Source organism: Macrobrachium rosenbergii, chromosome 8 (assembly GCF_040412425.1).
Source record: "Macrobrachium rosenbergii isolate ZJJX-2024 chromosome 8, ASM4041242v1, whole genome shotgun sequence".
Classification (NCBI taxonomy): Eukaryota; Metazoa; Arthropoda; class Malacostraca; order Decapoda; family Palaemonidae; genus Macrobrachium; species Macrobrachium rosenbergii.
The window spans coordinates 80,680,151-80,706,649 of NC_089748.1; the positions used below are offsets into that span (position 1 = coordinate 80,680,151).

Consider the following 26,499-nt stretch of genomic DNA (forward strand, 5'->3'; position numbering starts at 1 on the left):
ATATTTTCTCTTTGGAGTTGATATTTTCTCTTTGGAGTTACATTCTTTTTGGAGTTGATATTTTCTCTTTGGTATTGATATTTTCTCTTTGGAATTGATATTTTCTCTTTGAAGTTGATATTTTCTCTTTCGAATTACTTTCTCTTTGGAGTTAACATTTTCTCTTTGAAATTGATATTCTCTCTTTGGAAACGATATTTTCTCTTTGGAGTTACTTTCTCTATGGAGTTGATGTTTTCTCTTTGGAGTTGTTATTTTCTATTTGGAATTGATCTTTTCTCTTTGGAGTTGATTTTTCTCTTTGGAGTTGATATTTTCTTTTTGGAATTGATATTTTCTCTTTGAAGTTGATATTTTCTCTTTGGAGTTGATTTTTTTTACTTTGGAATTGACTTTTTCTCTTTGGAATTGATATTTTCTCTTTGGAGTTGATATTTTCTATTTGGAATTGATATTTTCTCTTTGGAGCTGATATTTTCTCATTGGAGTTGATATTTTCTCTCTGGAATTGACATTGTCTCTTTGGAGTTGATAATTTCTTTTTGTAGTTATATTTTCCTTTTGGGATTGATATTTTCTATTTGGAGTTGATATTTGCTCTTTGGAATTGATATTTTCTCTCTGGAATTGATATTTTCTCTTTGGAGTTGATATTTTCTTTTTGGAATTGATAATTTTTCTTTGGAATTGATATTTTCTCTTTGGAGTTGATAGTTCCTTTTTGGAATTGATATTTTCTCTTTGGAGTTGATATTTTCTCTTTGGAATTGATATTTTCTTTTTGGAATTGATATTTTCTCTTTGGAGTTGATATTTTCTCTTTGGAATTTATATTTTCTTTTTGGAATTGATATTTTCTCTTTGGAATTGATATTTTCTTTTTGGAATTGATAATTTCTCTTTGTGATTACTTTCTCTTTGGAGTTGATATTTTCTCTTTGGAGGTGCTATTTTCCCTTTGGAGTTGATATTTTCTCTTTGGAGTTGATATTTTCTTTTTGGAGTTCTCCACAGGCATATAAGTCGGAATCAGGATGATAAATGTATAAAATAAACCAGCACGAATCGTTAATGTATAGTAACACGTTAGGTTCATTTTACCTTCAGGAGAATCTCTTGAGTCATAAACTAGAAATTTATGAAAGCCGGATAAATTTTTTGATTAGGGTCAACATATGAAGATCATAATCTCTTGATATAACCGTAAGGTATCACTATAAATCATTACAGCGTCTTACTCTCGATTATATTAATTTACCTAGATGAAAAAAATAAGACAGCATTTGAACATCGCGGTTTCTTTTCTCTCTCTTTTAAAAATTCCATAAACATAGTTCAAGATCCAAACGCTCGACACCAAATAGAAATAGCATTTGCACACGTGGTAGTAATATTACAGGTAATTTGTTACGATATCTCTGTGCTGTTAACTGGAACTCAAAAAACCGAACGCATTTGAAATGAATTATTCAGTAACTTTCACCACTGTCTGGAGAAAAACCTTATGCATCACTTCTGGAGCCATTTATGAGTTTGTCATTATTCACTACATTTATCATTTATTTCTGGGTTAAAGCATTACCAGTATACCTACGTCACTCCACTTCATTGTTACTGAAAGGGCCTTCATTATAAAGTCGTCATACAAGAAATTAATGCTCATTAGAGATTTCAAAATAGTTGTTTCTTAGATTATGAATATCAATATTTTTATGTATAATTTTTTCTCCATGAAAATGTAAAGCATTGAAAAAATTTCTGCAAGGTGAAAAAAAGCAGATTTTGAAATCTCGATATTAATATCTAATATTAGTTTTAGCGGAATTGAAGGGCGAAGGAATGGCAAGGATCTAAAGGACAGTGGTTTCAAGGGTAACAGATTTTCCTTTGAGATTTTTCAGGCAATATTCAAAACTTCATATATTTTTCGCACACATACTAAATAGCCGAACCTGAACTAAAATGCTCCCTGATTATAATCTTTGGGCAAAATTTTTACATGCATCTAGAAATTAATATATTATCGCATACGGAAAGGAAAATCGTGGAAGGATTAACCGAAATTTACGCTAATGTTTCTCTTGAGTTTTATAGATAGTTCTCTTTAGATCGGAAGAATTTCCGTTTGAAAGCATTTGATGAACAAACTGACTTGAATAAACTGACATGGAAACATGATATTCACGAACTTGTAGGAACTTCATGAATTATTTTAGCAACAACATAGCTGGCGCTCGGTTAACCTAGACTCCACGCTCTGTATCAAGTTGAACTTGATTATTACTGATTCTTCTTAATTATAATTTTCTTGCGGAATACAAAAATCATCTTATCTGTAAGGGAGTAATACCATCGACGCAATAGATAAAATGTATTGTTATACATTATGATTTTATTACTAAAACTTACATGATGGCCTGTCGTCATTTAACTTCATTGTTTACTTTTGATGAAAATAAGTAAAAAAAAAAAAATCCGTAAAACAAACATAAGCAAAAGAAAATAAAGATAATGGGGAATTAAAAATCCAAGTAAAAAAAAAAAATTCCGTAACAAAATATGATTCAACTAAAAAATTGTGCCATTTGCTGCACATTCTTTTAATAAAGAAAACGATGTGACTTATGGTGCATAACAGTGAAGTCAATAATGAAGAATTAATTAATGCCTCTTTTGAAATATGCGGTATTAACTCATATTGCATATGCTATCCGACGTAATCTGAAAACGTAAATCAGTGAAAATTATGACTATTTGTACCTTACTTAACATAAACTTTTAGCCAATCGCCACAGATATCTAAGGGTATCAGTCAGTAATTGGTATATACAATATGTTCAAATTTGTTAATGAATATGAGCCGAAATACTATTTTTTGCACTAATCCATTTGGAATGATTGTCTCATAGCAATAATTTACTTATAACTGTACAAAAAAAAATCTCATTTGCTCTAACGCTCCTTATTCAACTAATATTATTCCATACAAACTTTCTTGCAATTTCAGGGCGACTCCAGTTTCAAGAACCCTCCCATTTCAGGCGAAACATTGACACAACTCCTTCAGTTTCAACAGTCGTCATTTTCCAGGAGTCACATCCCACAATTATTCCGAAGTCGTGCTATCCTCATCTGGCATGTCTGTTCTGTAGCCATCATATTTCCATTTCACAATCTTATTTCACGAGGGATATATCTTCTGGGCATCATTACTAGACCGTGAGTAGCGCTGCATCATCAAGTGTTATCGCAAAAGCCGCGCTGGAATATTGCTAAATTACTGCTGGTGGTGGACATGGATTTATCTGGCTAATTTTAGAGTTGTGCAGATTCTAAGCACCGTTCCTTGCTAGGAAGGGTTTCATCTTGTCTTTTAGTCTTGATAGACCCATCGTTATCATTTGGTAAACTAACAGTAATGACTCCTACTTGGGCGACAAAATTTTGGCTTAATCATTTAGACAAGTTTTCGTATCTTTTTTTAAAATTAATGTCCAATGGCGTCATGAATGTATAAAGCTCATTATAACTGCTTATATAGTTATGGCCTTTGCAATATTCATGATAATAGATTCCGAAAGAGAGAGAGAGAGAGAGAGAGAGAGAGAGAGAGAGAGAGAGAGAGAGAGAGAGAGAGAGAGAGAGGTGTTGGCCAAACAGCTGGAACAAACACTACACACGCCCTGCCGAAATTTAGAGCATAGTTTATCATTTTAGTGGAACATTGAAAATGAAACTCAAAACACTCAAAATGAAACGGACACTGTAACGGAATCTTCTTCATACGATATTCTCTAACAACACGAACAAGTGTTTGATATAATTATATCTGATCACTCCTGCCCGTTCGTTTGCCTGCAAAATAATAATAATAATAATAATAATAATAATAATAATAATAATAATAATAATAATAATAATAATAACGTTTGTTAATGCTTCTACCATCCTAATCATGATAATTACAACTTAAACTTGAATATATACACAGTGCTGACCAAAAATACGACTTCACTACAGTACCGAAAATTTCAAGACTGCTGAATGTGACCCAAATAACAAAATTTCTCTTGATGGAAATGAAGCGGATTTCGTCTGGGATAATGACAGATTTTCGTCTGTGATAATGACAGCCACGTCGTAATGTGAAGACCAAATCTTAGTATCCTTCTGGTTTTCCATTATTTTTCATTTCTACAAATGCCTCTGCTACATTACTCAGTAGCTGCAGAACCACTGGGGTATTTGCTAACCATAAGTCCAAGTACTAACTCCGAATCCATGTTTCTCAGTTTTTCTCTAACTTGATTTATGGTTAGTAATAATAAGCTCATTATATCCTCGGGCATTAGTGTATGTGGTCTTGAGAATACGTAAGTGTACGTGGGTATATCATCGTTTCAAGCCATTGTTGTTACCAAACTAAGTACTAAGTGTAAGTTGTTCCTCAGCGTGCGGTTGTGTAAGCGTGGCACCACCGCAGTCAAGGACCGAACCATTTTAAATGTCAATGGAGAGGCCATACGAGGGAATTCGGGAGTTTGGTCTTAGGCTTAATACCAGCCTTAAAATCTGGGGATTAAAGGTTATTTTTAGTTGTCATCACCTCTTGTGGTCAAGTTTCGACGAGATAGACTTTGGAGTTGCTTGCTTCGCCTCTTCTAACGTGCGGTGGTCAGCACCGCTTGGCTCGGCACAGCACAGCAATGGTGTCCTGCAAAACTTATTGTGTCCGAACGATATAGTATTTTAAATTGCAACTTCATTGCGTTTTCTATGCGACGTGAACAATTGCCAAAACGCGACGTCATCGTTTTCTTTTTTTAATGGATGACTTAGGAAGCGCCAAACAGACTTAATTTTCAAACTGGTTGGTAATCCCTCAGTATGGTAGCGATGGCGAGCACCTGCCTGATGTTATCGCTTAACAGATAACATCACAGGACTGAGGGGAAAGCTCACAGGCTGCTGCTGCTGCTGATGTAGCCCCGTCGGAGAATGGGGAGAGTGGGTAGGGTGAACCATTGATGCGCCCGTGGGACGGGGTTACAAAAGAGAGAGAGAGAGAGAGAGAGAGAGAGAGAGAGAGAGAGAGAGAGAGAGAGAGAGAAAGTTTGGGAAGGGGATGCTAGACAATGCAAACTTTCCATACGTCTCTTTTTCCTCTTCCACCTCCCCTCTTCCCATCCCATCTCCCATGAACATAAAAGGGAATAACTTGAAGAGGGGGCGGGGGGAGGGAGAACTAACCGAACATGTAATCGTTGAAATCAAAAGTGATCGTTTCCGCCGAGTTTGACCAATTTTAAGTGAACATTTGATTCATGGCATCGTGTTCACACACACACACACACACACACACACACACGCGCGCGCGCGCGTGCGCACGCACATACACACCCACAGGAAGTAGCCCATGAAATGATTTTGTATTTAAGTAAGAGAAAAATTTTTATATACTGTATATTCCGACATGGCGTGACTGTCATGAGGATTTTGTAAGCGGTACGTGTGGAACGCGTAACATTGTGACATAGAAGATATAATATTACCTCTATTGACTAAGCTTCAAATTTAGGAAACAAATTTTAACTGAGGCATAAAACGCCCGTAAAACAGTTTAAAAATCAGCAAGACAAAATGTCAGTTGACAATGAAATTAAAAGTTTTTTCCAACTTCACTCGAATTTCAAGATAAAAGGACGTGGCCAAAAATTATATCTATCTATCAATCTATCGATCTATTTATCTATCTATATATATATATCTGTATACTCATACAAACATATATATATATATACATAAATATATACATACATATATAAATATATATTTATATATATATATATATATATATATTTATGCACACACACTACTTATATATACATATATACATACATACATACACACATAGGTATATATATATATATATATATATATATATATATATATATATATATATATATATATATATTACACACACATAATAATACATATGTGTGTATAAATATATATATATATATATATATATATATATATATATATATATATATATATATATATATACACACATGTATATGTATATATATATAGATACATATATGTGTAGAAATATATGTATATATATTTATATATATATTTATACACATGTATATATATAATATATATATATATGTATATATATATATATATATATATATATATATATATATATATATATATATATATATATATATATATATATATCCTTAGTTTCAGGTTACATCAGGCAATATCGTTGTTGGAGGCCTTCAGCGGCTGGCCATCTACAGTCCACCAGTTCTTCTTATAATCCATGAGAATAACATACGACAATGTTTTTTAGACAATCAGTAAGTGCGTATGATGTCAGGTATATTTTACGACAGCATTCTGGTGTTCGGTGAAAAGAACATTCTGCTATAAATACAGTCACGCTGTGTTAGTGACTATTTACCCGAAATGTTGGCAAAAAACCAGGGAAATGGTTCGTGATTTTCTTACAGTCCGTGAAACAGAGCGCTGCTATAACTTTTCTTACATTATAAAATCAGGCATCAAATTCTCTCTGCCTCTCTATCTCGTTCCGTTTGTAAAAAAATATTATTGATAGCAATTTCGTTACATAGAAAACATATGAATAAAATTTATCTGATGTTAGATTTTTATTTTTAAATCGACTTTAAAAACTCTGAAAAAGAAAGATGATATTCAGCAATTCTATGCTTAGCTTTGCCTAAGTAACCATTTTCATCCCTTGCAGGTAAATTCTGGACGGAAATTATTCCATTTTTGCCAGTTGTATTCTGTTAGTCCCACGTCAAACAAGAGAAAGAGGAAGCAAGCACTGCAATCACTTATCCAGGGGCATTTAACCAGAGCCATTCTTGTTTCGTTGTCAAGTGAAGGCCGCGAAAAGAAGAAGAAAAGGAAGAAGAAATCATCCAAGTTACAAAGAAGTCAAAGGCAATATTTACCCATTTTTTTCTTTAAAATGTGACTGCAAATGAGAAACTGCTGCATCTCACTTAAGGGAAAACCGACAAGTGCAAGTTAAGTACTTGACAGTAAGATAGAAAATGCTCGACTGTCTACTTATAGACGTGGTGAGGGTTATGCTGTACCTTGTTCAGACAAATACGGACTAATATTAGTGGCCTTTGTCTAAAGGAAACAATTACATAACGAAGCGAGGAAGGCGAATTAATAATTGAATGTCAATGCTAAGCAAATTCAAGATCCGCGTTTAAGTTGAAACTGTTTAAAATATAACTCTTAAAAATCTTTTCACAACATGGATCTTACAACTACTAGAGAAATACAAATCAGACCCTGTCAGATGTAAGCTACTTAGACAAAAATATTTGAAATAGTATCATATCAATAATGAACAACATCGTCACCACCAAAAATTCCTGACTGCCTGAGAGAGTAGAACGGTGGTGAATTAGAGCGTCAGTTAGCTAGGACAATAACACGGAAAGAGAGCTCAAATAGATCTCAATCTGTAGAGATGATATCGGAACATTCTAAAAATTCTCTCTAACACGCAAGCGAGGGAAAAAGAACACCGGTAAAGAAAGCAGCTGGTGTTACTCATTAAGTAAAATAGTGAGAGAGAGAGAGAGAGAGAGAGAGAGAGAGAGAGAGAGAGAGAGAGAGAGAGATATGGGTTTCGGGTGGGGGGCGGTTGTAAAGGGATTAAAAGTATACGAAGTGTTACCTCCTTTTTAAGATGATGAACAAATTGAGAAAGATCCAATCAATGGTGTTACAGCAACAGCCATGATACTCTCAAGCTTTTTTGAAGCTTTACTCGGTAATCGACGTTTAATTGTAAAAAAGAAGAAAAAGGTATTTGTAGAACAATGTCAGATATTTGATATTTAAGAGAGCGCAACTTCTATCAAAAGACAAAAACGCAGAAGTACGCGAGCACTGATGTCAAGAACAAAAACACATCCGTACATATGTGCTTGTATGTGTTTGTGTTGAAATGGACTAGGCAATTAAATATGCTAATTTGCCGCTAAACATTTTCTTATTTAAAAGAGCCGGAGCCAGAGCGAATAGCGCATACCTCTTACTGTAGGTAGAAAGTCTATAATATATATATATATATATATATATAATATATATATATATATATATATATATATATATATATATATATATATATATGTTATGTGTGTGAATGTGAATGTATGTATACATGTATACATTTTTATCAGTTATACGTTGTGACACTGTTCATATTCGCAACTATTAAGCCACAAATATCGTTTAATATCGGAGTCATTGTATCACTGGGATAAATTGCACCCAAATGAAATTATAAATAGTAAGTGCTTCTGTGCCTGGCCTGCTCTGAAGTACACACACACACACACACATATATATATATATATAATATATATATATATGTATATATATATATATATATATATATATATATATATATATATATATATATATATATATATATATTATATATATATGCCTGTGTGTGTGTTTTACCGTGAAATTCGCCATGCATGATTTGGGTTGAGATAATCAAATACGATGAAAATTGCGTGCATTGAGTATATTCACTCAACTTTGACGGATATTAAAAGACCTAGGGAATATCGAAGGATAAATTGCAGAATTTGCAAAAGAAAAGGGAAAAAGATCATAGGTCTTCACACATAAGTGCATAGTTCCATCTACATTTGTCGAAAATTGAAAAAGAAGAATATCTGCTAGGCACAGTAAGAAGAACCACTTCGACTAATGCTAAGAAAAAGGAAGGAAGATAGGTCTTCTTCATACATAAGAAATAACAAAAACCTCAAGATGAGCGTTGTGCATATGTACATAAAAAACAGGCTACTTTATTTATTCTTTCCGGGAGCTTTATTGTCAAATTGTCTTTTTTTCAGAGATAGTTGCCGTTCCTATTTTAATATCAAGGCCTGTGGTCCTCGGGGTAGAAAAAAATCATGCAAGAACTTTCGTAGCGGTATGTTTGTCAGGTGAATGTCCATCCGGAAAATGCGTTGTGAACACCTGAGTTCGTTCTAATCCCGTAATTAGTTTTAAGTTTTCATCAGTCTTGTCGCGTTCCTTAATTTTTTAGTGGGAAATGTGGAAACTTTGTTCTCTGTCAGTGAAGCACAATTACTGGGATTCGTATCTCGGTCAACACATCGGCAGGTTTTCAATTCAATGATGAAACCTAATGTGATGTTAGAGCCAAATATGACTCCGAATCGATAAGGCATAAATCAAAATGTTAACACTCGTTCTTCAGAAGAAGAAAGAGCTCAGACGCTGGCAAAGAAATCAGTCCTGAAACATGATATTTGTTATCTTCATTTTTAGGATTTAATGAAGTAACATTTAAAAATTCCGCTTCATGAATGCAGAGATTATTAAGCGTTAAAATTTAGTGCTGAATTTCAATGGTGAAATAAAGCGCCTTTTTATCAGGGCATTGCATCTTTAACAAATGTAATTTAATGCTGAAATAATCCTAGATGCCACATGCAAAAGTACCCTATAAACGTTCGATTAATCATTGGCAATGGGATGAATGCGTGTGAAGCCTCATAATGAAGGGCCGGAGTTAGCAACTTCACTGTTTCTTCAGACACCTGGAACCTTTTTAGCAGTCCCGCAACGCTTCCCATAAATCAAAGTTGTTACCTGCGGACTTCGCATCAGAAGGAGGCCTTTACGGATAGTTCATCGCCCAGCGCAGCATCAAGCAAGCGGAACAGGAGGGAGAAGGAGTTGTCAACTTGACGATTCAATCTGCGAATCTTCTTCTTACCTTTAAGCTCAAGTGTCTTTTCGGTCAATTATACTTCGAAAGGACTACTCAGTTTTTCGCACTGGTGTAGGCTATTCATTCCTATTTCTGTAAACACCTTTCACTGATCTCAGCATTAGACAGCAGATCAGAATATCTAACGCTATCTAGCATTCATCAAAGGTCTAAACAGTACAGTAGGCAATGAAAGGTAAGTGGTAACCGATTCAATTTTTTTTCTTTATTAAAAAGCAAATGCAAACGCCTTACGAAGTACCTGAACCACTATTGGGGATTCAAGTTCCGTCTAAAACCAAGATCTTCAGGTAAAGGATCGGAAGATTGATACCAATATATACTACTACCAGCAGGTGCTGACAACTCAGGTAATGTTACGCAAAGATGAAGATAACGATTAGACCAGAGGGTTCCTTTTCATGGCGAAGAAGCAGATATAAGCTCAAATTCAACTCGGGCACAGGATGAAATAACGTGCATGGATGTCCCTTCTTTTGTCGTGAAAACTTCGTCAAAAATCGTCGGATAAATTACTCAGGAAACAAAATTGGAAAGGCAATTCTACATTCTGAAATCAAACCGTATGATGTACTATTCAAAATGATTACCTCCTGAGCTCGTGACTTGCAAACAAAATACGAGGAATTGCAAAGAATGGCGTCCAAAACACTCAAAAAGTCTTTTCATTTCAACTTCTCACTGTCTCAGAGACTTCGTATCTTTTTTATTATTGCATCTAACTGTTAATGGCATATTGAAGGATGTGGCAGAGTACAAAGGTCTTAAAAGTAAACGTCGGCTTATGAAGCAACTACAGTTCATTACCTATGAAAGACAGAATCAAATTCAATCTTCACCGCGTCTGTCCATATGCAACTATATCATTATTACCAGTGTGTGTGTGTGTGTGTGTATATATATATATATATATATATATATATATATATATATATATATATATATATATATATATATATATATATATATATATATATATATATAAATAGTCAATGGCATTATTTGCAGACACTGTAATTTTATTTAAACTCTGAATTAGTCTATACTTCTTTTTCTCTGCAGGTAAGCCTCTCAGTAATAAAGAAAAGTATTCACGTTTGCTTCCATTTATCTCTTGTAGTCGACGGACTGTTTTCAACCTATCGGCGGCGTCTTCAGGACTAAATTACAAAATGAAATCAAAAGGTTTTATTACAGCATGCGGACTAAAGACGCTAATCCTTAAATGTAAAATATAGTACATTTAAAGATTAGCAGGCTGTAATAAATACTGTTGTCATTTTGTAGTTTAGTCCTGAAGATGCCGCCGATAGGTGGGGAAACGGTCCGTCGACTACGAGAGCTAAATGGAAGCAAACGTGAATAATTCTTCTTTATTCCTGAGAGGCTTACCTGCACAGAAAAAGAATTTTAGTCTAATTTAGAGTCTAAGTAAAATGATAGTTTCTGAAAATAATGCCATTTATTGCAACATAAATTGCACGAGAGAAAATATGGCCAAATAATATATATACATACATATATATATATATATATTCATATATATATATATATATATATATATATATATATATATATATATATATATATATATATATATATATATATATAATATACTATATATATTTTTACCAGATACATATATATCTGTAATAATCCCTAACGTCCTCTTAACTTCTAGAGTTCCCAAGTTAAGAGGGCATTGCGGTTATTAATATCACACACACACACACACACACACACATATATATATATATATATATATATATACACATATATATATTTGTTGGTACCAAACGGAATAGAATTAATTTAATTCTGTCTTTCACAGATAATATAGCTGTTAGTAATGCATAACGCTGCTTTCACCATCCACATTACAACGTATTTTACAGGGATTTATTTCTTTGTACCCTCCGGACAGTTATGTTTTCTAGCCTCATCCATCTCAGTCTGCAGCACATTTTTCCCCTTTGGCTTCATTTCTCCTCTCTTCTCATCTTCAGGTACTATAAAATTCACTTAGTGCTTGCACTCTCTCTCTTCTTACCTTTCTCATCCTTTACCCCTTAATTATCACCTTCTAAAAGAAGATCTTCTTCGTTCACTGGCTCTGCCTTCCTTTCCTCCCCAAAATTATCCCCAGCTCCACGCATCCTCCTTCCTCTCCCCAGCAGTGCCGTTGGCGTAGCTGCGTTGTTTCCCCAGCGCCACCCCTCGTGGGGTCCTGAAAGGCAACACCGCTCATACCGTGACCATCGCAACAGCGCTTTCTATTGTTATTTTGCGACGACCCGCGGACAGGTCGTCGTATCTCATACGACAACTACACCGACAACTCTCGCCACACTACAATTACCATCCAACACCTTCCGACAACATCTCTCCTCTCGCTCTTGACACCCAAAAGGCTGATCGCTCGGCTACTGGCCCCAGATCTCTCTGATGATGATTTTCCATTTTCTCCCGCTGGCTCAAAACAAGGCACTGGGGAGATGCGAAACCATTCCAGAAATTTTCTTTATTATGACTTGGATGTCGCATATTCCGTAAAATGCCTGCAACACTGAATATAAGCTCGGTAAGCCCTCCACGCTTAAAAACTGGATTCCACATTTGCAGAAAGAACTAGGCTTCTGAAATATTTAAGATGAAAAAACTTAAATAGTGTGAAACCCTAAACACCAAACACCGTTAATTTCATATTAAAATTAGAGTGTGCGATTAAAACTATAATGCCAGAGATTTAGAAACTGAGTTAGGTCTTTTACAAAACTGGAATTTCAGAAGGTATTTCCCGTTTAATACTAGAGTCTTAGGCTTACAATTCTTTAGAAGGGAAAGAGTATACCGAGGTAAGTTATATCTTTTTATGCGAAAATTTAATGGGCAAATTTATTGTGCATGAAGTACTTGTTTGTAAGACATATTTCATGGTTGGCATTTTAACAAAGCAAAAACTTGATAGTACTTATAAAAATAAATTTTCTTATAACGTCTTCATTTTACTAACTAAATTAGAATTTAGCAATGGCAATATTTTCAGTCCTTTGGTTTTAAGTAATTCTCTTGGACTCAGCTTTCCTAACGGTTAATTTCCTTAATTGAAACCTCTTTGAACACTGTGGTACAAAAGACATTAATCCCTGAGGTGACTAGCTTTATGTCTTTCAAATAAATCTTAGAAGTGGAATAAACTATATAACTTTGCAGCAGCTTTGAACAAAGAAATAAATTCTCTGAATAGTTTGAACCGCAGAACTCCATCCTAGAATCAGCACCCAAAGATTCCTGACAACTGAAAAGTTTCTGTAAATTATCTAAACAATTTCATGGTTATAGCACAGCATCAGTCGAAACTGAGGATACTAATTACTTCTTATGACGTAATGCAGTGCTAATCATATCCACATTGTCTAGAATAAAAATTCGTAAAAAATTCCACAAGATGTTTCCCTCGTCCATTCGCCCTTAATGCTTCAGAAAAGACATTTTTACTTGTCCATGTTTTCAAGCACAGTACGGAATGCCATCACTCCTTTATCTAAGCGGATAAAGATAACTCCTACGCCCAGCCAAATTAGCACGAATAATTCTATTGCAATCCTTCTCATCTCATAAATACAGTGCAAGGCTCAGAATCCTAAGACTTAATCCAAACATTTTACTCGGCTCTATCTGAAATGATAATGCTTCGGCGTTTGGCTATATCTGGAGGAGCCGGGATAATGTTTATCTCGATATTTCTAACCTCATACAAACCGTACGTGCGTTCATGTGCCTGTGTGAGTGTGCATCAGTATGGCGAGCCTTATCATTATTATTCTAAAAGCGCTGAGTAATGCCCGGACCGTGGTGTTCTTCAACTGTTCATAATTACTATCTTGACGGTCTTATGGTGCAGTCAGCAACGCGGAGAGAGATCAAATATATGGTCTCTAACACCATGACTCCGTAATAATAAATCTCTCTTTCTTCCATTCGTAATGTAATTATAGAATTATCTGTATTCCATCTGGGCCTCCACTTTCCTTTCCCCTTATCAGTAAGTCCGTCTGTTTGTCTGATTGTTTTTTGCCTGGTCCCTCCTCTCTCTCTCTCTCTCTCTCTCTCTCTCTCTCTCTCTCTCTCTCTCTCTCTCTCTCTCTTTAACGCGTTCAAAACGCCATACATAGTTCTTGCAAACAAACAAATATTATCAAGATAATACTGTTTTTTCTCCATTGTTTGAACTGATATGCACAGTTCTCATTACAAATATGTAAATACAATCAAAGAACAGTAATTAAACCTTCTCTCTCTTTCTCTCTCTGTCTCTGTCTCTTTCGGTCTCTCTCTCTCTCTCTCTCTCTCTCAAGCCTGCTCCTTGGGGAGCTTTTCGTTGCATTCCGAGAAATTATCCACATATGTGTTCGTATCCCTTTCGTTTTTCCGGTGGGTTTTGTTTTTTGCGAGTTTCTCTCTTTGTCATTCCGACTGTGTTTTTGCAGGGTGTCTTATGGCTTGCCTATCTTTCTCTATCTGTCAATGGTCTCGTCTTTTACTTCACGAGAACATCTGCTTACGCGGTTGGGTCCCTCCGGGGCGTGTGCTTGTTGCCCTCTTTGCCGTCGAGGGTTCCTCGGGGCCAACCGTTTGGGGCGACTCCTCTGCTTCTGTTTGTTGGTGCCATTGCTCTTGCTGTCGGAAAAGTCTTTACTTTTGCTGTTACTGAGAGTTGCAGCATTTGGCTGAAATCGTTGTTGCTGAAAAAGTATCATCATCATCATCGTCATTGCTATTGTGACAGAAATGCTAACGTGCTTATTGTTGTCGTTGCATTGTTTACATTCGGACGTGAAATATATGCTAGTTTATCTGCTCAAGACGCTAAAGAACTCAACATATGTTCATGATTGATTAAAAATTACATTTTAACTTACTTAAGTCAATCGCTGAACCCTAGTTAAGAATACAGAGTGGATGAATGCCGAATTTAGGTCAGGGACAAAGTAATAGAACAACTAAACATGCGAGTATTAAAATTCATCACTGGCAACCAATGATAATGCACACAAACATCAGTAATATGTTTATGTATTACATGCATCCATTTTATACTATTTTCAGTCATATCATAAACACACACGCGTGCGCACACACACACATACACACACACACACACATATATATATATTTATATAGCATATGTATAATTATGTAATAAGTCCAATATCTTAACTTCCAAATTTCCTCACTTTCATTAGAATAAAAATGAATAATACACCTAAAGAAGTACATGGAAGTAATTTGAAGAGAGCAGAATCTAATAAGGATCTGGCGATCCAGTGTGTCGTGCATTGGCCCCATCCAAACGTAAGCTTGCCAGAAGCGTTGGTAGGAAATATTTTTTAGTGAGCTGGGAACGTACCTAACGTCACACGATAAATAGTCTTGTTCGAGAGGGGTGAAGGGGTTAAAATAGCTTTCCATTTAAGGTAGACCTTGGTTTTCAATCAAATTTTCCATTCTCAGCTCACGAAGTATGACATTTGCATTTAATTGACTTACTATGACAATGTAATTAATATAATTTAATCCAGATTTTATGTATCTGGTGCAGATTCGTTCACAAATCTTAATGGAAGACAACAATCAGTGCATCAGCGAAGGAGCTTACGACATGAGGAATTTGTCATAGCATTTGGTACCATCCGTTAAATATATATATATATATATATATATATATATATATATATATATATATATATATATATATATATATATATATATATATATATATATATCGTCAAAGAAAAAAACCTGTCTGCCATGGATGGCCGCAATGATGGCGCTTCTTGGGAGGTGATCTTACGATTTTTGTGAGGGACTGGGTTGGGGTAGCTGAGGATGGCTTATGTGAAATAATAATGTTATGAGTAATTTTTAGTGTATTAATGACCGAAAGCCTCTTGGCTCGGTTCGTTCCGATCTGAAGCACGAAAGCCTCCTTCATTCTTTGAAGAAATGACCTCAAAAGTTGCTCTAGTAGCAAGTCCTGCGTCAACACCAAATCCTTCGCAGCTGTCTTCGTTACCCATAGTTCAGATTTGGAAAGATAGCTCAAGAATCTGGTTTGGATATCGAACTGACTCGGAGTAGAAGAAATGTTTTTGAAAAAATTTGCACTTATAGACAAATAAGCCATAACTTGAAACTGCATTGTTTTTAATGATAAATCTTAAGTAAGATCCAAATACTCTACAATGACGAGTGTTTGCGATTAATTTGCCATAATCACAGAGTAATTCAAAGTGTAACGGTGCGGTCTAGCGATAATATGTTGAGCATTCAACAACATCAACAATCAACAATCAAGAAAAATAGCAGATGACTCGAATAAGACGTTAAATTCCATCTGAAGTTGTTGTGTGTTAACCCTTGTGCGTCGACACAGACTAAATGATATCAATTGACGGTCTGACAGACCGAGCTATTCCAAGCTGAAAATTTTTGAGAAAGAATCCAAATGCACGAGTAAGCTCACGTCGTTACGACTGAAGCTACTTGATATACATGCTTCCACACAAGACATAAAAAACAACGGCGTCGCCTCTAAAGATTGTTCCAACAATTTTAGAGTAAGCCTTCACTTATGAGAGAGAGAGAGAGAGAGAGAGAGAGAGAGAGAGAGAGAGAGAGAGAGGAATTTTCATCACTAGCGATTGCCTATGTTCCGCAGAAAAATATCAGTGAAACAATCCATGTCAGAAAAATATGAGTAAACAATAACTAGAATAATACCGTTAACGCTCAAAATACCCTGATCTCTACTGAATGCCTTTTTCAAACGAACGTCAAATTTCTATGTGTTATTTTTATCGTTTTCTGGTTAAGTTGGTCCATTCAAAAATTTAGTTGGAAGTGCTCTTTTTTTTGCAGTGGAAAAGTCAAGAGGTCTTTGTTAGAGTTCAAAGCACAGGAGAGTAATGTCATTTCGTATGGCACGGGCCTCAGAAGAAATTTTATGGTTTTTATAATGCGGTCTTCATCATAATCAAAATGATAATTTTTGGGAGTATAGAGCAGTGTCTTCACTTTACAAATTCCGGTAACTGCACATTGTCCTAAGAGCAGTTCCGGTCAATCGCCCCCGATAATAATCAAAATGTGACTTTCGGCCTTAATCCTGACGAACAGCTGGGGCGGTGATTCGTTACAAGGGAAGTTGCGAGCGTTACTGGAGAGCTGTCAGACCGGCGCTCTTTCTGGGTCATCTTCATTCTGTTGGAAGTTTCTGTTATTGCCTTGGAGAAATGAAAGCCATTATGTTAACAATGACTTTCAACCGTATTTTACGAGTTAATGTGTTTTGTAAATTCTGCTCATTTTAATAAACAAAACAGTTGTTTTCTGAAAAGGATTTATTTCAAGAAACACGAAAGCTAAATAAAAAAATAAAAAAAATTAAACTAGCATTCTAAAATCCACTTTATATATGCATTATACTTCTTGCTCACAGGGGAAAACAAACTAGTATGAAAAACAAGATTGTAAAGAAAGCGCGATTACTAAAAATGCCTGTTCCATAATATGTCTTAGGTTTGATATTTCCAGTACCTTTCGACTAAGCCCGGGCCTTAGAAAGTACCCGAGTCAGTTTTATGTACACATTTTAATCGCAACTGACAAGTACCGTGAGCAGGCAGGTATCCTTGCATTAAATCCGTTCTAGAAATACATGACTGAGAGGCACGCTTTTTGTGGCTGCTCCTGCACTACCCGTGTATGTTCAAGTTGACTCTTGAGAGGCAATTTGGGGACTATGTTATTACCTCTCCCTACAGAACTCTTCCTTTCTATAGGACTCCAGTGTGGCTCTAGGTACCTCCCTGACGAGCGACCCCCTAGAAAAGGGTCTTCTTTCTTCGTTCCCTCCTACCTCAGCCAGCATTTCAGATCACTCACCCCCCCTCGATCCCCGTGTTTAGAACCCACCACCGCCCTGATAGCAGATGATAAGCCTCCGTCTGGCGCCCACTCGACCATGACGTAACTGTGGGCGTGGGAAAGCTGACGGGCGTATCTGTGCCTTCATCGGAAGCTTCTGAGCTCTACTGTGCAGCTTAACCAGCCGCTGTGTTGCCAGATCACCATGGAACGCATAAAAAAAAGCTCTGCTTTTCAGTGGGCCGTTTACCTAAGCTCTCATCACTGACAAGCCTCCAGTTGGTAAAATCAACGAACTCTAACCTGATGCGGGCAAATAGAAGCTATTTAGGATCTGGCAATTTTTGTTTTGTAATCTCATTAGTAATAAAAGATAATTACGGGGAACGGTGACAATAATTAATTATTAAAGATCTTTATAAGAATTAGTCCCATGAAATATTTTCAGAGATAGAACGTTACTGTATATGTAAGCTACATGAGAAGGGTCGGAATCCCAAGACTGGGGAATGAACTTCAAAAATATTTAAGGAATCGTGATAGTATGATGAAATAAAGGAAGATATTTTCACCAGGACAGCAAGCGGAGGAAAGGAGGAACATTTGATGGTCTAAAAACCTGGCTTCCCTCGTATTATGCTGAGCGTTGCCGCAGCATCCAGCATGAAGGATGGGGGACAAATCTCCAAAATGGCCCTACCACCATCATAGCATTCACTTTACATTATGCCTACTTAGAACGATTATCATCTCCGCTGAGAAGATTATGCGAAGTGAGGTACGATGGAAGAGGCTGGCCGAGGGAGGGAGGGAGGAGGGAGGAGGAGGGGGGAGGGAGGGAGGAGGGAGAGAGGAGTGAGGGGCTGGAGGCTTGAGTGTGGTTGTAAGAAGGGTGGCCTAGGATGGTAATACCCAGGATGTAATCCCGTTTCTTAAAGTGAGAGAGAAAAAGGAGTTTTCGCTTTGTGAAATGGGCTTTGAGAGCAATCCCACGCACCTACACTAAATTATAAGGACCGATGAACAACGGGAAAAACTTCCATGGCACACGGTTTCAAGTGTAGAACTTCTGTCACTAAGAAGTCCCGGCTAGTTAAAGTTACGCGCAAAGACTAATATAGCGCAATTTCATAGAAAGTATGGTGTAACAGAGCACCGTTTCTAATACAGTGCAAACTTCACTCCGGCGAAAGAGTATGAAACCTGAAAGCAAAATGAATACTCTCACTATATATCACTAGAAAAGCACGTTTCCATGTGAATCTAGCTTCCGCATCCTCTGAAAGAATATCACGTTGAAGATATTTTAGTCTGGTGGTTTTATCACTGTAGACATGGCTCTTAATTTATGTTATAAGACAGAAAAAACGTTAAAAAGAAAGAAATGATTTTCGTACATAATGAAAATACTTGTATTCTTATTCAAACTTCCTTATTATGTCACAATTGCTGCAATATTGTGTTTATAAAATTCACTGTATTGTACAACTGAGAACCTTGAAGTCGTCTTCGGTAGCAATATTGGCCAGTGTATTTAGCTGATTGACAGTAAGTCTAACTATTTCTTAAGTATTCACAGTTCTCGAGATGGAAAAATAACCAAAAGATTCTTACTTAAAACGATGAGAAATATCAAGCGAGTCTATACATTCTATTGCGCTGCTTGTCTACCCTTCATTCCCTTCCTTCTAAACTAATATTTCCTTTCATTTAATAAATCAAAAGACTGTTTAATCCCGTTTAGCCAATTCTACAGAATTAAACAATGAGAAAGTGCACACTTAAGAAATGAGATATCGTTAAAGACATTTTCTTTTATAAAAACCAGCTCACTGCGTATTGGAACATGGATTGTTGAATGGCTTTCCCTCTCTATAAGACCTTTATTAGATATGATTCACAATACCGCATAAATGAAAGTCTTTCCTATGGAAATGCGAAGTCTTCAGTTCCCAACACAATACGCAGCACTCGCGAAACTGAATTCTCAAAGGATCTTTTCTTGACACGAATCTCTTTTTGCAATTATCTTCCTATTTCTTTCACTAGTGTTCTCAAGTCCTCATCTCAGTTATTTGTTTCTTATCTTGTTCCTTTCTCATGGGCTTCATCTAGAGTGAGGCTTTAATGGTGTGTACAAATGAATAAATAAAACAGAGATAAAAAGCCAATGGAGACCCACAACGTCATATTAACTTCGAAAATAAAGAAGGTGTCGATAAAGCATAATTTTCGCCGTCGTTTATCAGGGTCTTGAACGCGCCCTTTCTATCTAATCTGAATAAACGACCCGCTTGATCGTACTACAACTGTAATCACTGTGGTTATGATTGCAGTTGTGGGTTCCGATTCCATCGAAGAGGGTCCTTGATGCTACAGCCGTGTCCTTTCAAACCACCACTTCGGACTCGCTTGTAAAACCGCGGCAAATACCCACATTCAAATGATTCACTTTGGAAGTTAACTTCACCCTTGTGTGGCCGTCGGGTAAACAGAATCTTTCTGGTCGTTCTCACCCGATTCGGTATATCAACGGCTGTCAAAGGAATGAAGAAGAAGAAGAAGAAGAAGAAGAAGACAAGAAAGGATAGACAAGAGAGAGAGAGAGAGAGAGAGAGAGAGAGAGAGAGAGAGAGAGTCTACCATGCATTAAATGAATGAGGAATCTCCCAGCAGGAGCGTAAGCTTTAGAAAGGGCACCGAGCGACTATCAATCAGAAGAGATGGACGGCCTCTATAAATTTGATAATCTTCCGCCATTACAAGCAAGGGGGGTGCCACCGGCTCGGAAAGCCGATGGGCTCCGATACAGCAACCCCCAACCTCTGATTTTCTCAGCCTGCCACGTAGCCATTTGTATATCGGACGGGACCTCCCTTCTAATCTGAAATCGTGGTCGAATGGTATGATTTTTCAAGAATACCATTTAAATTGTGAGGGTCATACTTAACACAGGTAACCTTTTCTTTCTCTCTTTCATTCATTTTTTTCTGTTTCTCTCCATTCTTTTTTTTTTTTTTTACTTAACCTGCCATTCCGGATTACAATCAAGTATTTAAATTCGAGGATGATGGCGAAGGCAATTGCTACCAGCCATATTTATGCTCAGCTACACAATCCTGATGACACGTCCGGCAGACATTATCAACAGGGCAATGATGATCACTTTGGCGAATAATAAAAACTTTTTCTTTTTCCAGGACGTAACCCGTAATGATTCCGTCGTTATTATTTCGGATTGGGCTCTCCCGCCTGCGCTTCGCGCTCTTATTGTTCTTCTTATTCTGTTACTTTCTCGCCTTGTGAGAGCTTGATCTTGCCAGCCCTTGTTATTTAGTTGTTTCATTTTCTCTTCCCTTATGCTCTTCTATTAGCGTGACCAAAATCAGTAAACCCATAACCGAATACTGAGAATTAAAGCAAACATTCTTTACTGTATTCACTTACGATGATAGTCGGCGAGTATCATAGTTTTCTAACATACTGCAAATCTTCACTATTTGAAGCACTAGAAAAATTAAAGGTCCACTATTCTATAGAACGCCTCACATTGAAAGCCTGTTTAAACTCTTCGTTGTATAAATACTAGAATACCCCTTAGTGCTATTCGCTTCTTGTACAGCTGCTCAATGCTAAGTCTGAGCATCAAGTAACTAGATGTTATTTCAGCTGGAGTGGGTGTTGTACAGAAAAGCAAGCTTTCTGATTTCACATTTTTGAGGTGGCTAGGCTAAGCTGTTCAACATATTAACAAAATGGGGGTTTTCCTGTAATATTTAATCTGGGTCAGTCGACTTTTTTCCCCTGAATATCTTGATAAAACTCGCACTTTTATATACTTTGCACTATAAGGTATCATAAGATTATACGATGATATATGAAAAGAGGCATAATCTGTTTTTAAAATACCCCTAACAATCAAATTAGTTACTTCTGTAATATATGTTTTAATTCTTTCTTTTTTATTTTGTACATAAATATCTATAACCAGATCGAAATACAAGACGAAATGCGTTACCGAGAACGATGTCATATCTTTTGCGGACACTAGCGAACGGAGATGACTGATACATCGATGGATGGCTTTGTCAACTCTGTTTCTAAAACCTTCCAGCAATTCCAGATTCTGCTCCCCACTGTTGTTTTTACTTGGTATTCGAAGTTGATATTTATCTAATTTTCCTTTTATTTTTTGACTAACTATATTATCCGCTCCCGTCATGTCAGGCTTTTACAAAAATGATGTGCCACGTAGGTTTTATTCTTTTAAAAAATTAAAAAATTCTTTCATTCCAAAGATACGAAATGATTTGTATTTCTGTTCACCGACGAATCCCAGATACTGCAGGGCACAACCACCGTCGTATAATGATATTTTATATTTACATCTGCCTCATTTCTTTGAGGGACAGATGTGCCGTTTGGAGTCAGTCATTTCTAATGAGACACAAATAACGGAAAAATACAGGATTAGTTTCTTTTTGTAAATCTGAGTTATTCTGAAGTTACAGTCATTTATTTTTTTGAAAACATGAATTGCATATTAATCAGCCACAACTTTTCTCATTCTTAAAAAAACCCCTCACGCTGTATAATTTGGAATATAAATAAGTTTTCATTAAGTGAAATTATATAAGTGAAAACTTAGGAATTTTAACTAAAGTTCAAGAAGGGAGAATAAAAACACTAAAATACATAGACTCAAATTAAAAGTAGCAGAGAGAAACAAAAAATACAAGTTGTTATAAAGCGAAGGCAACAACGAAACCAGCAATTATTAAATTCATAAAAGTAAACAGAAGAAAATAAACAGCAAATCAAAATCAAATAAATCAAATAATGAAAAACAATGAAGAAGAGGGTCGTCATTTCTTACAGGAAATTATTTTGGCAATACTCTTTGGATAAACAACTGAAATCTGAAAGAGCAAAGGATGAACAAGCATCTCATTTCCCGCGAGTCATTAACGCTTGACACTGTATAGCTATTGTCCGCTTGGAAGGCTGGAGACCTCCACTGCATAATTGCTGATGACGTTTCTATATTAAATATTGTGAAAGGTCCGGTGCGTGAGCGAACATGGCCGCCCAGAACGGGATTCCATTTCCTGAAGACCTCGTTTTATTGATTTATTTAAATTGCCTTTTTGATTCATTGATTTTGAGGAGAACAAATAAAAATAAAAGAAATGACTGATATGCTACCCTGAAGATTTGTTTTTAAGACATTTTTAATTTACAAGATTTAACTCTCCCTTAATGCATCAAAAGATAATTGTGATCCAGTTTAAGAATGAAATAATCAAACCAGCTATTGTTGTCTGACCAAAATGCGTGACATGGAGTTTGGACTGATAGAATAAACACATACAAATCAAAAGGTCACAACAAGGTCAAGTTTCCAAAGTGAGGCTTCACATGTCATCCCGCTCTTGGCGTGGGTGTGGTGGCACTCTAAGTAGTTAGGCTTCGGTGCTCTTGTGTTAGTGGGCGGCCCTACGGCATTTTGGGAGGGCGGAACGGAGAGACACCAGAGGTGAGGGCAGGTCCCCATCTTGGGACTGGTTTCCTGTGGATTATTGCTCTCGTTTGGCTTTGGCTTCTTCGCATCAGAACAAATATCACTTGAATAAACTGCCACTACCATCACTGTGCAATGTAAAACAGATACAAAAAACAGGACAAAAATGTATGCTGTGCCATGCATTCTGCTTGACTAGGTTGGATACGTAAACAAATATTGGAGGCCTTTATCTAAATAAAACAGTTCTGAGATAAATCTAGTGATTCAAATGATATTCGAATTTTGGCAAATCCTTGCTTAACCAATCCCTTCATCCTCTTATGATAATTCGCATTAAAATTTTCCTGACAGAATACCCATGATTTCTTTTGTCCTCATAGAAATTCTTGAGCATAAAAAATTTGAAACTTGAAATCTTGTTCTGACTTAGAGGACGGGATCCAGAATCTCTACAGCTATATCTAAAAGCTTGGTTATGACTTTTTAGAGAAGTTTAACACGTTTGAAATTTAACCTACTTGATTTCAAGGCGGTCATGATTGATGGGAGAAGCAAAAAAGAATTATTTAGACAAAAAAGTGATGTTTCAGCATCCGGAAAACAAAACGAATTTTGGTGTAAGAGTTAATGAAATCTTGAAACTGGAATATAGAAAATATAATTTCTGGTGTTCTGGAAACGGCTTAAAAAACAACGGATTTAAAAGATGACAATGTTGATTCATTAAGAAATTTAACGACCGGCAACGCAAATCAACAAATAACCAACAATATGACAGAGATGAAATTTACCTCATGTCATTTGATCCAGGCTTAAAAAACAAAATATTAACTTTCATTTTAACATTTTTCTTTGACGAATATGAGGGAAAATACACCATAGTAATTGATAAAAAACAATGGAACGAATGAAGCCTGACGCAATTTGCGCAAACCAAGCCGAGAGCAATAAATAGGTGACAAGTGAGCAACGCTCTCACGCCAAAGGAATGACAAGTCCGAGAGATGGGCGCCTCCCCTCGCACCCCCTTCGTTGCTCCCTTTCGCCCTTCGGGTTGGTCAGGCCTTACCGGCGGAAGATCGAGGTTTGGATTTGGGCTTGTCGTGGGCGAGCGCCTTGTTGAAATGTGAGGAGGGCGGATAGTAGGGGTTGGGGAACTCTGGACCCCCACTCAGGGAGCCAGGGTAAGGTGGGTAGGAGGGAAGTAAGGGCGTGGCTGAGGCCTCCTCCGCCCCCACCCACCCCCGATGTGGAGGAATAACCCGCACCTTCACGCCCGCTCTTGTTGACGCAGCCGCCCAAGGGAGACAGCATGGGCGCGCTCTTCAGGTCTGATCCATCCCCGCTCCCTCCCATGGAGTAGTCGGAGACTGGCCCACCGCCCCCTGCGCCTCCTGCCATGGGCTCGTCCTTGGAAAAGGCCGTGGCGAAGAGGCCTGACGACGAATACGAGTATGAGTTGGAGTGAGGGGCTGGCGAGGTGGAGGAGTGGGCGTGGGCGTAGTGAGGAGGTTTGGTGAAGGGTGAATGCCACGATGGAGAGGAGCCTCCGACCACTGATTTATCTCCTCCAAGCCATGGATGCAGAGGAGAGGCGAAGTGGGGCCGAAAAACCTGCCCAGTGCCCATGCGTGCTGTAGGGGAGAAAAGAAATAATACCAATATTAAATCAGTTATAGAAACACATCTCATACTTCTACCACTACTATTAATACCAATGGTATACGTATCATCATAACAGCACAGACATTCTATATCTTTCACTAATTTGAAAGTACTTGAGCTTATTTCCTCATACACATAAAGCCCTTATATTCGCCATTCACATGACAGCCATCACTGGTAATGTTCCTGTGCCCCTGCCCACTTATATGAATATTATGTGACTTTTTAACTTTACATGTTTCTTCCGATCCCAACTATTTCTAATGGAATTTAACTGAATAATTAACCTGAAAATACATCTGAACCTCACTGATATAATTGTACTGATGTATTGCTCCCGGACCAGATGTAGAGAAGAAAAGAGAAGAAATTATGTCGAAACGTCCTCAAGAAGTCATGTTTTTTCAAAGTTTTCTTGAACGTACACTTTCCTTTACATAATCTTCGTAAAACACTTAATTTATTCAGTGGACCCATTACTTAGACTCACCTAGAGTTCATCTTCCTTTTTCCTCCTCCGGATTACAACTTGTGTGATTTCAAAACTCTGTACAGGAAGTGAATAACACCAAGACAGAAAATTTATATCCCCGCAATTGTTCCTGTTATGTGCTGACGAATAAAAGCCCTTATCCTAACTGGAGGAATGTCTCATTATAAGACGCTACAATACGTTAAGAGCTGTGGGATATGCTGGCAATTTTTCAAACGCTCAGGGTATTCAAGTACTAAAAGCCTGCATAGTATTTTATCTAAAAAAAAATTACATTGTGGCAATTGGAATGGTTATAACAATTTTCCGCTTGACGGCTCAAGCGGAATTAACTCTCGTGCATGATTTACCTAAACCTAAGAATGATCCTACGTATAATTTTTCTTATTGTTTAGGGAATTAACTGTCTTTAACGGAACTAAGCTAATGTTTGGTTAAAATATCAGTCCACAGTTAATGGCATATTACAGTTCAATTTTCTTTATGAGAGGGCAGTTTATTTAAGGTTACCAGGAACATCGTTGATAATACTTCACTTTTCATAATGACGCTGACATCGGCAGTTAGCTTCTTAATTAAGTTAAATTCCTAAGAATTCAGACAACAGACATATTTAACGCTAACTTCGATTAAGTAGAATAGTTTTTTATTTGGTAAGTAAGTATACCTTAGTTTTACCAGACCACTGAGCTGATTTTATTTGGTGGTCGAAAGGGTAGGAAACTTAGCTCCTTTTAGTCAAGCCTTCAAGGAAAACTGAAAAAGAATGGACCCCAAAGCTGAAGGAAGTTCCAGAGCAGCATCTTGAGATCTTGAAAGAAGCAACCGGAGAAAATAATGAAAACCAGCAGCTAAAAGAAAATTTCAAAGCTTGGCTGTAAAGGTAAGAACGTTCACCTAACTAAACACTTAAAAGTTTAATTACTGAACGAAGTAGAATAACGCAAGGTGCGGCGGATTAGCGGATTTTACAAAATTTCTTTCAAAGAGGCCTGCTAATACCACGAAGTAATCGCACGGTTCAGAAATATAAAAGGGAAA

General features: G+C 36.8%; 1 protein-coding gene across 1 annotated transcript in view; it reads right to left on the reverse strand.

Moving 5' to 3' along the window:
• Window positions 1-26,499, reverse strand: part of LOC136841008 (GATA-binding factor 1-A-like) — a 149,074-nt gene that overhangs the window by 50,612 nt on the left and 71,963 nt on the right. The window contains 2 exon segments of the mRNA XM_067108045.1: window positions 24,370-24,524; window positions 24,526-24,934. Coding sequence (XP_066964146.1) covers window positions 24,370-24,524; window positions 24,526-24,934 — 564 coding nt within the window.